Below are 13151 nucleotides of genomic sequence, written 5' to 3'. Positions count from 1 at the left end.
AATTTTTAAAAGGAGGCTGGGAATGGAACTCAATGCAAAGGCCTTCGAATCAATTCCCAGTACCACTCTAAAAATATAGTATAATGTAGTATATCTAAAATTGACAGATTAGAGGTTATTGCAAAAAATATACTGGCACAAGCACTTAAATGTAAGTATGAGATTACTTAATTTTGGAAATTCACTCCAAATTTCCTCGGTTAAAAAAAATGCTAGGTAAATATCAGTATAAAATCTACGTGTGATTTTCCTTTTGCCAGGGAAAGCTATTAAATATCAATATTTAATTTTACTTGACTTTGGCTGGAAAATAATTGACAATGAAAGTTGATCATGAAGATTAGAATTTCATTTGAAGATTGTATGTTTCCTGGTACAGTGTGCTCAGCACAAAATTTGGCGAAGTTATTCATTTGTCCAACAGAGACTGGGTTAGTTGCCGGTGTCTGCCAGGCGACAAGTAACTGCTTCAGCAGAGGCAGCTGCAGGGGTGTTAGGGAGAGCAGTTCTGAAGGTTTATCACTGGTGGTGAAGCTGTGCTTGCTGATCTCGCTCTGCTGCTGGAGTCCACGTTCTGATCCACTGCGCTCCTGGGCACCGTGCAGAGGCAGCCTGCGCTTTTCCACCAGCTCTTCTGGGTTCAGGTTGCCACTGCTGTTTTGCTTCTTCTCACATCAGTAACATTGACCTCACCAGACATACATATGAAAAGAAGACCTAATGTAGCAATGCTTAACTACACAAAGTCATGCTCAGTCGTGGCATGTGGACACGGGAATGACTGAGACCTAGCCCTGCCCTCATTTGCTTGATTCAAACATGGTAGCTGACATCTTAGGTGGACCATAATTGCCTGAAGAACATTTGATCACTAATACTATAATGCTTCCTTGAAAAACAAAACCTATGGTGGTACGTTTGAGCTCAGTAGCTAACTTTGTCCCTATGATGCTCATCTCTTAAATGTTAACAGAAGCTAAAATCCTGTCTCTAATTCCTTATCAAATGAAAGGGATGACTTAGTCTATTTTTTAATTACACATTGCTAACCTTTCTAAAAGAGCTAGAAAGAGAAAGAGGGAGGTGAATTAAAATGCACCCCACTGAGGTACACTTGGGAATTCTGGTTAGTATTCTGGTGACTAATGTGTAGTGCTGACCACAATTTCAAAGCCACGTATGCAGCCACGAAGCACAGCTGGAAAGCACAATTGTTATAAAGGTGGATCCAGACTTAGTCAGAAGTGAGTGTCCCTACCTGAGTTCAGCATAGGGCCCTCAGCTTAGATAAAGTCTGCAGACCTCTCCCACTGTCAGGAGAAGCTGCCAGCAGAACTGGAAGGAAGTCAGAGGTACGAGACATCCTTCTCCATCACTGCAAGATCCACATAAAACCAGTGCTGAGTCTGTCAGTTGTCTGACCTCTTGGCCATGGTACATACCAGTTTCAGCATGCAGGTACCCCCAGCTTGCCTAGAACAGACAGTGCTTTAACTTGAAGGTGTATTTGTTAAGTGCTGAATGGTATTACATAATTAGTGCCTTAAAACTCAGTGTCTCCCCACGCTTTTGATGATGTAACTGAACTCACAGGCAGCAACCTGATTTCCCGCCTCTACAGACACTAGTGGAGTAAATACCTCGCCACAGACCCCTAAGTACTTACAGCATTTTTCTGATACCATTCAAACAAACTTTACTGTATACTTTTTAATTGGATTGTACAGCCAGAGACAAAGGATAGCATGAATTATGAAATTTTATTCTTTATAAATAAAATCAAATGTTTATAATGTAAATCCAGCAAAGGTACCAAGGTTAAAAAGTATACCAGTGTGTGCATGTAACTGAATTAGAAATGTTGTAATTTAAAATTTGTAAACAAATATTTAAGAAAAATATGTTTTAAAAGTAAAAATAGGATAATTATTTAGCAAACAGAGTAGAGAATGATTAAATAGCACAAAGAGAAAGCTAAGGATGAATTTCCATCCATGTCACACTTAATGAAAAGTTAATGGCCAGTATCTGGAGTCTTCTCAGAAGAATGCAGAACGAGTTTTACACAAAACATCAACATATTTGATTTTCCTTAATGATATTTACAAGAATTTGAGTGTTGTCTCTATGTGGATTTATAAAATTTATATTTTAGAGTTTGGAATATATAGAACAATATTATAAAGTAGCTTGTCAAAGGTATCTATGTCAAAAATTACATTCCAATTAACACAGTGACAAATTCATGTTAGGCACTCGTGCTAAATATTAAAATAATCATTTAATTCAGCACAATTAGAGAACTTTCGGAGCAGAGCGGTGCCACTTGAGGGAGAAGCATGAAGTTGTTCTGAAGCACATTTAACACTCAGATGCTGTCTGAGGGACACAGAGTAAACATCCGCTGAGAAATGATCAGGTACCGCTGAACTTACTGAGAAAACTGCTTGTAGGGTTATTTAAAATTATGCTTTTCATCCAAAGAAACACTTCAAAAGTTTGATACATTGCTTTTACTCGTTATACTCATTTTAAAAAACCCTCAAATTATCTATATCTTATCTCCATTTTTTTTGTTGTTTTTTTTTTTTTTGAGACAGGGTCTCACTATGCAGTTCAGGCTGGCCTTGAGCTCACTTTGTAGCCCAGGCTGGTCTCAAACTCGCAACGATCCCCCTGCCTCAGCCTCCTGAGTGCTGGGACTACAGGCGTGCACCACCACGCTTGGCTCAATATCTTATTTCTAAAATAACTTAAAGGAAGATAGTTTTTGAAATGATATTTCTGAGCCCTTCAGTACAAAGAGCTGGATATGAAAGGTGAAGAATTTTAAATTTGGTGCTTCTTTACTCAAGAGTCCTTGACTACTTGAGGATTATACTTAGATCTTTTAAATCTTCCAATTTCAGTCTCTTTTGTCATCTTAGTTGTGTGACATTAACATCAAGCCAGGATGCCTACCAAAAGCATTTTTGTTAACAGCCTAGTAAAACATCACATAAAACATGATATGGAACTGTATCATAGAGAATGATGAATAATAAACAATAGCGATGTAAATGCTCTCCATGATTACTATTTCTTTTAAACACATTTGAGAGTTCATTGTTTAGGGTTATTTATGCCAGAGAAAAACTCTCCAGCTGCCCTCTTCCATTACAAGACCTTCTATTACTTTATTTGGCTACGTCTTTTTCTTAGAAGAAAAAGAAAAGACTTGTTTATAGTTTATCTTCTTAATTAAATGTATTCAGGCTATTAACTGAAAAAGTTAAATCCCTGGGTTCCCTGCAATTGAATATTTTCATCTGCAAAGAAATAACTTTTAATCCAATAAATTAAAACTTGACTTGCATAGCTATTTTATCATAGTTGATGTGTATTTTTTGTTTTTAAAGATCTGGCAATAGTACACACAATTTATAAAATTAATATTACTAATTCCAGGATATGAATGATAATATGGGCCAGTTATTTGACACTAGCTTTAAAAGGTAAAATATTCTCACTGAGGCCATCAGTCTTTTTATCTTTCTTTATTTGAAGTTTTCATGCATTAGTGATGAAAGAGTATTTAACTTTTTGCTTTATTTTACTTTCATGTGATTCACTTATTCACTAAGGCGAGTCCGTCTGTGAAGAAAGCAATACAACCCAGGGGTTAACGTACATTAACAGGTTATAATGATCGTTTCCATCTAAAAATAAGACTTTTGTTCCATTCTGTGCCCCTCACACACAGTCTGTTTTTTCCATGCTGCCTGGGCTTTATTTTTCTTTTTGAGAATCTTGTTGACACACGACACAAAATACATTCCAAGCAAGGATGCTATGCCCCTCTTCTGCTATTCGTACCTCAGTCAATGGCTGTTGTCCTGCTACAAACCAAGGAAGAGTTTTAGCTTTTCTTTTAAACAAAAAACCTGTGACTTATAATTTTGCAATTGGTTATACAGTTAAGTGAGATTTCCTGACCCAAGTAAACTTAGGTCTACTCAGTTTGTACACCTAAACCAAATGACATCTTCCCCCGGAAGACCTTTCACAGTTTTAAAATTGGAATTAATACAGCCTCTCTCTTACCTTCACGTCCCTAACAGGGAACTAATCTTGTGGTCCAATGTTTTGTTCTCAGGTAACTGCTTTTTGCTGTATTAGTTGCATGTTTAGACTTCTTCAAGGCTGAATGGTGTAACAGCAACAGCCGACTTCACTTTGCTCATGGTGTGGTGGGTCAGGAACTGCGGAAGGATAAGCTAGGCAGCGTGCACTTGGGTGCCCGGGTGACTGCAACTGGATGTCAGTTTGGGTGAGAGTCCTGTGAAACCACCAGCCGCTGAGTGTGCAAAGTGGCTCGTGCAGATTCCTGGCAGCTGGGGCGGCTGCTGGGCGAGAGCAGTTGGAGCTGGTGGCCAGACCGCGTGTGTGCAGCTGCTCCGGCACGGAGTAGTAGTCTGTAGTCTGAGTTTCTTACATGAGACCCAGGTTTCCCGGAGCCAGGTGAGCAGGTGCAGACGGCATGGTCTCCGCTGTAGCCTCGGAAGCCTCATGGCACGGCTTTCACAGCCCTGCACTGTCCACAGTGGACTCACGCAGCCCTCAGCCAAAACCACGGCGCTGCCCTTCCCAGCCCAGCACGTTTGCCAGGTTCTTCTGCGATGTCCCTTCTTCCAACCCGACCTCCCTGGGAAAACTCCCCACTCATCTCTGCTACTTCACCTCTTTTTGGTCTTCAAGGTCTGTTTTCCTGTCCTGTGCATCAGGCCTGTCCTGACAGCTCTGTTACTGAGGGTACGGGTACCGCACCTTTGTGGCTCAGCTTCAAGAGTATTCGTTCAAAGCTAAGTTTCTTATGTAACAGCCCTGGAGAAGTGATTTAATCTCTTTAGACGGAGAGAGGAATTAATAGCCGAACCTACATATCTCCTGGGGTGTTTAATGACAACACTAAATGACAAAACAGTAGGGAACATTGCTTAATAGTGGTAAGTAGACAATGTTACTGATTACCTGACACAGAACGCAGCATTTTATTTGTACCTATTTTGTCACTGTCATAGTCTTCACCTTGTGATAATAATTCATGGGCTTATTTGTTTATCTTCTTCAGTTTTAGTTCAACGCCTTAACTGCAAAATATCCTGGGAGACAACTCTAGCCACTGTATCCTGAATACCAAATCTGAGGCCCTCGGCTTCTATCAGCCTCAGAAGGAGTAAACACATGAAGAAACTTGCAATTTTTTCTGTACTATTCCTTCTAACCCTTTCTTCTCATGATCTTTCTTCCAGAAATTAAAAAAGAAAAAGCTGGGAAGACTTCTTCAGTTCTGAAGGAGAAAGGTACCAAAATCAATAACATCATAATGAAAACTTACTGCTGAAAATATTTATGCTTCTGTCGTATATTGCTGACATCTCCTTTGTAGGGAGGTGAAACAAACTACATAGGTTACACATATTTAAAAAAAAAAACTATTATTTATTTATCCATCCCCAAAATATTTTTTCCTGCTTATTTTGACTTTCAGAGTCCTCCTATTATAGCTGGAAAGGCTCCCAGGAAAGTCAGTGCAAGCAGAAACCTTCTTACCATTAGCGGCTTGGAAGCAAAAATCGCTTTCTGAGAACTTTCTTCAAAGAGGAAATGCTGAGTTTCCTACCTTGAATCCCTTATAAAAGAGCATCTCTCACCACATCCATTGCTTTGTTCTCCACTGAAGCCAAAGTCATCCTGGGTGCCCTCTGCCTAGATTGCGTGTTCTATTGCTACTTTCCACAGAGACATTTACATAAATGCTCTGAATCTGGAGTCTTGAGACCCAGGCCGCCCCCTGGGAATTTATCTGGGCCACCACTCATCATTCCACAGCACGCAAGCTCTGTGGGCTCAGCGAGGACATCTGAGAGCAATAAGTTACCCTCACCAGCTCGGAAAAAAAAGTAATGAAGCTTCTCAGTGTGCTTGTGCAATCCAGGGCTTCAGATTGTACGATTACGTGCTGAAACCCAAAAACTCTGGCCCTAATATATGTGTAGCACCACCCATAGCAGCATGGATGCTGCATCGCCACCAAAGCCATTTTCAAAAATTCTACATGCTGTATGCAAATCTGGCTTGGAAGGACATTGTTTTTTGAAATTTAAATTTTAATTAACAGAAAATTATATGTTGATGGGAATAACAAGATGTCTTGATAAGTATTTACAATGTGAAATTTTTAAATCAGACTAACTTAAAAATCTATACCATATTTTTTGTGGTGAAAACATTAAAATATCTGTTTCTGCAATTTCACAGTGTACAGTGTATTGGTATTTACTGTAATCAACCATCTTACTAGGTTGCTACAGCTTACTTCCACTGTCCAACTGAAACTCTGTACCCGTTGGTAAACATCCCTTCTCCTCTGCCCACTTGTGTCCGTAGCCTTTCCCTCCTACCTGCATCAGCCCGGTCTCCTAGATCACTCTGTGAGTGAGATACGGTATCTGCCTTTCTGTGCCTGGGTTGCTTCACTTAGCATAAAACCTCCAACCCTCTTCTTGATGCACTGTGAGCCCATTCTAAGTCACTGGCAGAGGGACCCTGTGCCAGCGCCTCCATTGCACCCCTCATTCCCATTGCAAGAGTGACGGACTGCAGTGGTAGAGCACTTTCTTCTTTTTCTTTTCCAATTGCATGAAAAGTATTATTATCTACAAGGTGAATGTGGATCTTTAATGTTGGAAAGGAAGCACACAGCAAGCTCATCTTCTGCTTCATAGTAGCCTGTTAGGGAACTGTAATGATATTCGAGGTGCTGCTCATAAACATGATACGGTCAAAATCACATTAAACTGAAACTGGTGAGCTGCAGTTTTTTTGGACTTACTTTAACTCTCATCTGCATATTTAAGTTTTTGGAAGTTTATGATGAAATGAACTTAGAGATGAAATCATCTCTCAAATTTAATTTAGTTTTAACACTAGATTTTTTTTACTTGAGTCTGAAGATGAAAACACCACGTTTACATGACATAGGCAGTATTTTACATTGGTTGTTTATTTTTGGAAATAAAAACATAAACTGAAAGAAATAAGCTGAATTAGTGCTGATTAAATAATTTGAAAAGATTTCTAGATGCTCTCTTGTATTTTCTAAAATTACAAAGAAATAAGTTCATCTCTGCTTGAATGTTCATCATCTTAAATGAAGAAGTATACTATAACTTGTCCAGCAATTTCCCTGTCCTCAGGATGCGGATCATCGGAGTACAGCTCGCTGTACTGTACACTGTTGTTGCTTTGTGGCTGATGATACAGATCATTTTTGAGAATGAAAAAGCATGCTCTCCTTCCTACCTACACACAGTTCACTGACAGCTTGCTGGCCCCATTCTGTACGTGTTCCCAAATCTGTTTCTTGTGGCTGCAATTAAACACTTGATGTTTCTCTCCAGAGACTGTGAAGGGGAAAGACGTGAAGGTCCCAGCTTCCCTAAGGGAGAAAGGTAATGATGTCATGAAATGTGAAATCACATTGATCTGCCTGTTGCACACTCAGTTACTTTCCACACGGTAGTACATTGTTTCTGTTCTCAGACTTTCCGAACTGGTTTTCACATGTCCTTATGCTTTTGAACAAAGGCAAAGGGATTCTTCCCATCATCACTTTCTATATTAAACAATGAGAACTCTGAAGAGGAGCTATGCAAGAAACACTGAAAAAGTCCTTAAAAATCATATGCTCTTCTGATTTCATAGAATTCTGTGGGAGATTGAAGGCAAATAGGCTGCATGGAGAACTCCATCAGAAAGTGTAGCAATGTATAAACACCATGCCCGTAGGTCAGAGTTTTCTAATTTTGCAATTAATACTAAATTAGAGAAAATGGTTATTTAATGAAACATCAGAGCACAGCATGAACTTGTTCTCAGCCCACATGTGTACTTAATGTTTTCTAAAGTACTTAATGCCATATAGCTCCAAGCACATTAAGTCCTCTATGCTTCATTTGAGATATGCATTATCACAGCCAAAACTTAGATTTTACAATCATTGCTCATGATGGCAGTTACTCTGGTCCTATGCACAACTTTGCTGTTTTGGCATGATGATGGAATACTTAGGATATTTTGCCTTGCAAGAGGATTCATATATATGCCATTAAACTTCCAATAAGCACATAAATATGGCTACATTTTGTTATTCAAAGGATATTAATTAAGTCTAAGAAAATTATCTTGGATTTACCTCAATGCCAGTTTATTTTAAATGAATTCTATATTTAATATGATTTCACTACTGAACACTTTGAACATTTACATAATTTAAATTAGAGTGGTTTGATGGCGATGATTTAGTCACACAGTGGTGTTATATTTATTTTGCTTATCCTAAGATAAAAATATCAAAAATATCAAATCTGCCTTTTTTGAAGCCTCATTTTCCAAGAAAATGGAAATATATCCACAGGCTTTTAGACTTCTTCTCCAGTCCTTAAAATTAACAGTAAAATATTGATGGATAAATTTTAAAAGGCAAATCCATGTGCACTGAAGAAGCAAATATATAATTGAATGAATAGCAAAATGGAAGGCCACCATGGTGCCGCATGGGGTGCACTCAGCACTGCTGGGCAGGGGTCGCTTCCCACACAGCCAAGGCAGTCACGTCAGGGCAGGCAGCAGAGACCTTAAGCAAGTCAGATGCAGTCCAGCAAGTTTGTGAGCAAAACCATCCACACTCCACCCAACAAAGAAGCAAAAATCAGCTGCAGCCAGCGCTTCCTCTGGGGCTACAGTCTATAGAAAGTTGGCGACTTGGGAAAGATACGAGAAATATGCTCAATCTCCACCAAGGCCTGAGTCATGTCACCTTCTGGAAGAGTGACTTGTTCTGGAGCATTCCTACTCTACTTCAAGCACAGGTCTGGGGTCATCAGAGTGAGCATAGGACTGTGTTACCAGAGTAGAACTGGGCCAAGGGACAGATATAAAGAAACAAAAACAGCAACAACCACAATAATACAACTCTCAGGTCTAAATGCATCCCCAAATTCCAAATCAGACAGAAAACATTTCATGTGACTGTGCTCAAGAGGGTGTTGCTATGGCTGGGTTATGTGGCCACTTCAGGCAGACTCTCTGATCTGCAACAGAAAACTTCCCAGTTCTGCCTATGCCTCTATACCTACTCACCCGGGGAGAGGAAGGAGTGTGGCCTGCAGGGTAGGGGTGGTCGTCCCATTCCCATGCCCCCTGGGAAGCCTTAGGCTTCTGACACACGTAACTGCAAGTGGTTCTGGGAATGAGGAAGAAGGACCGGTGGGCCACGTTAGCTAGTTGTGCTTTCTGCCAAGATGCATTTGTGTATGAGTTGTAGACGTCTCTAAGAGCATGAAACGTATGGAGTTGTGCAGATAAGGTGGTAATAAGTATGGTTTATGGAAAGAGTGACAGGCAAGTGATACAAACATTAAACAAGAACATTCTGAGTAAACCGAACAACCCCAAAACCAAGATGCCTGAAGGTGCTTGACATGATCGGATAGATGCATTTATTTAATGTTACACATCCATGTGTGTTATAAATAACTTTGTTAAAATAACACTTAGGCCAGGAGTTACATAGAAAAATTCACAAAATTCCCAGTATTATTAAGATATTTTTAACACATCTGCATCATAAAATGGTAAGACGAACATCAGTGAGAATTTTTTGAAGGATTAATGAAATGTAAAAACTTTCAACAAAACTGTCAGAGGGGAAGAAAAAGACAGATAACAGAAAGAAAGAGAAGACAGGTAAAAGGGGAGAGGGACAGGAAAAGAGATTGCAGATAAAAACGGGAAAGTGGTATTCAGCACTCTACAGATAAAATAGAAATTATGAAATCATAGCTGAAATAGTACTAAAATGTATGTAATTACGATTAAAATTTAGATGAAGTAGGCAATCTGTAAAAATGTTTCAATGGCCAAAATTTGCTAAATGCACAGAAAATTTGAATGAGCCTGAGATCATTATACTCAAAATGATACTGATGGGCTTTGCAGACAGCTTCCATTATGCTGGGCAAATGATTGCAGGTAATGAAAGAAGCAAGGCATTGGCCAAAATTGTAATATGATGATTCTACAGACGTGATGTCAGAAAGAATTGCACCTGACATGGTTAAACATGTAAAGAAGATTTCATTCAGTACTGGTGGGCTTGGAGGAGGTAGTCACCTCGGAGAAGAGAGACTGAACTCAACTCCACTAGAAAGAAGCTTCTAAAGCACTAGGTGTACTGGTGGTCGAAAAGTAACGCAGGGGTGAGTGACTGGGGACCCCTTCACTGGGCCATCCGTGCTTGCTGGCATTCGTCAGAGCCAGGGCCTACCTTCGCCCAGGCAGCAGGAAGATAAAGGCCACATATTTCTGATAATTTCATGTTGAGCAGATGGCTTTCGGTCCTCGAGTCATGCATTTATGAATTGTAAAACTGGCAAAAACAGAGAAGTTTTGTACACTATCAAGGGACAGGAAGAGAATCAAGGAACAAAGGTGTACTATTTGCAGATACACAAACATCGTGCAAATTCGAGTTTATTTTCAAACAAATTATTGGCATGAATGAGAGATTAACAAATGCTTGGACACAATATACTCCTCCAAAAATCACTACTACTTGTACACATCAGCAACAACACATTCGAATATGCATTAGTTACATGAGTCCTATTCACAAGTGAAAAAAAATCTTTGTATTACAAAGAATAACAGCTAAATATTTACATTTTCATCTAGAAAATATCAAGAAACATTTGAAAATTTAAAATCATTTGAATAAATATATATTTTGTTATCATACCCATACCCAGTATATATTAGTTTCTATTTGAAGTCAATTTTTATAAAAATATTTTTTAAAACTTTTCTAAAATTTACTTCTAAATGTAAAAAGATAAGAATAGGAAATTATTTTTGAAAAAGTTATGAGGTGGGAACTTGCTTAACCAAATATAGTTGTTTACTGTAGAATTAGTTTAATTGAAACTACACGTAACTAGTCCATGTACAGGAAAGCAATCATAGAAACATAATGGTGATCCCAGAATGGAGGAACTTCATATGGGAAAGACAGTTTATAATCTTATACGACAGGGAAATACATGGAAACTCACTTCTGCTTCTCATGTAGGAAAAAGTTTTAAATCCTGTTCTCATATTTACACAGAAAAAAATTTTAAATATTTTTTAAATGATGGTAAAAGGGGCTGGGGATTTAGCTCAGTGGCAAAAACGCCTGCCCTGCAAGCGCAAGGTCGTGAGTTCAGTTCCCGGTACTGGAGAAAAAAACCAAAAAATAAAAAAATAAAATAAATAAATGATGGTAAAAGAGTTCAAACATTCATGAAAATAGAAGAGAGCACATGCATATATTCACTTTTGGCTGTAAGTTAGTTGTTTAGTTTACTAAGAGTGCAAATCCAAGGTGGAAATTAGCCATAAACTGGGAAAATGTATTACCATGTATATACTTAACAAAAGAATGTCAGATAACATTTTAAATAGCTCTTTATTTTATTTTATTTTATTTTTATTTTATTGTCTTTTTGAGACAGGGTCTTGTTATGCAGCTCAGGCTGGCCTTGAGCTCACTTTGTAGTCCAGGCTGGTTTCAAATTTGCGATGATCCTCCTGCCTCAGCCTTTTGAGTGCTGGGATTGCAGGCATGCGCCACCATGCCTGGCTTTCCATTTTATTCTAAAATAGAGCAAACTCTGCAAATGTAAAACTTGTGAATTTACATTTGTTTAGAAAAATACTTAATTGAAAAATAGTAATAAATGTATAATCACTGGAAAGTATGGGCAATAATTTGTAATCAATGAATTCATCATCTAGACTGACTAGTGTAATTTAGTTCCACAACGCAGTGCAAATACAATAGTGCAGAGACAAACAGCAGCTGAAATCTATTGAAATTGCATGAAAGGTTTTATTTGCTAAGACATGCTTTCCTATGAACCCATGTTAATATTAGGGCTTTGTGTAAACTTGGAAAGAAGATTATTGAACTTAGAAGTCCATTTTGTGGATTTGATAATATGTTAAAGTGGAAATAGAGTTCAAACTTACCTCAGTGTAGTAGAATACAAGTGAGACGAGGCCCTAAGAGGAGGCAGACAGTGACGTGGGGATGAGAAGGCCAGACAGGGCTGGAAGAGCATAATTCTGCTCCACAATGCTCAGAGTGTGAGGCACTTCTAGGCCATTCAAATAGAAATGTAGACTTGGCAGCTGGTTATTTGGGTGTGAAGTTCAAACAAGAGCTCTGGGTTGAAGAAAAACTTGTCTGAGAGATCGCCCTCGCAAGGAGCCTGAAGCAGGGCGTATGTGGACAGTTTCCTGAGGGAAGAAGCCAGGGGTGGGAAGACAGGGTTGTGAGTAAAGTGAGTGAGGTGTAAGTTGGGACTGGATCTGAGGAACCCCAACATTCTTCTCAGTGTGGCCGCAGCCAGCTTGACGGACAGTGCCCACCATCTGCAGCTGCTTCTGTCCTATGGGTTGGGGTTTCCTGCAGGCTGGGGTTTCCTCCATGCTTTGTCGCTCTTTGCGAAGGTCCTGATCGTGAATCTGTAAGCAAAGCTTTCAGACTGAGATATCCAGACACAGACACACAGGGAAATACCACAAAGGTTTGTGGAAGGAATAAAAGCTGGGTACTCTGCTTTTATGAGACAGAATCAAAGACAGCTGTCCTCGGACATTTATCCCACGCAGCAGCTTTCAGAGCGCGTTGACTCAACACGCTCTGGGCTGACCTCGCCCAGCGCTCTCATCCTGCCACATCCACGGATATTCCCGTGCCCAGGGTTCAAAGCGTAACATAAGAAGACTGAATTTTCTTCCAAAAAGCTCCAGCTGTAATGTTATTTAATGTTCTGATTCTGTTTACAGAAATTTACCACAGGAATTTATTCTGTCTTTTAGAGTTGATGATTCTAATAAGACAATCTAGTTAACCCTTCTCCACTGCTGGTGGGAATGCAGACTGGTGAAACCACTGTGGAAATCAGTTTGGAGATTCCTCAGAAAACTAGGTTTAGAGGTCCCATTCAACCCAGCTATCCCCCTGCTGGGTATTTTCCCAGAAGATCTAAAAACATCATATCACA

General features: G+C 39.3%; 1 protein-coding gene across 1 annotated transcript in view; it reads left to right on the top strand.

Annotated features, from left to right (window-relative positions):
- Trdn (triadin) overlaps window positions 1–13151 on the top strand; it is a 302783-nt gene that overhangs the window by 252913 nt on the left and 36719 nt on the right. The window contains exons 21-22 of the mRNA XM_005389153.2: window positions 5292–5342; window positions 7443–7493. Of these exons, the coding sequence (XP_005389210.2) occupies window positions 5292–5342; window positions 7443–7493 (102 nt within the window). The remainder of the gene's footprint in view (window positions 1–5291; window positions 5343–7442; window positions 7494–13151) is intronic.

This window comes from Chinchilla lanigera, unplaced genomic scaffold (assembly GCF_000276665.1).
Source record: "Chinchilla lanigera isolate Chin_1 unplaced genomic scaffold, ChiLan1.0 scaffold00035, whole genome shotgun sequence".
Classification (NCBI taxonomy): domain Eukaryota; kingdom Metazoa; phylum Chordata; class Mammalia; order Rodentia; family Chinchillidae; genus Chinchilla; species Chinchilla lanigera.
The sequence above is the reverse complement of the archived record's forward strand: the minus strand, read 5'-3'. Positions and strand labels throughout refer to the sequence as shown.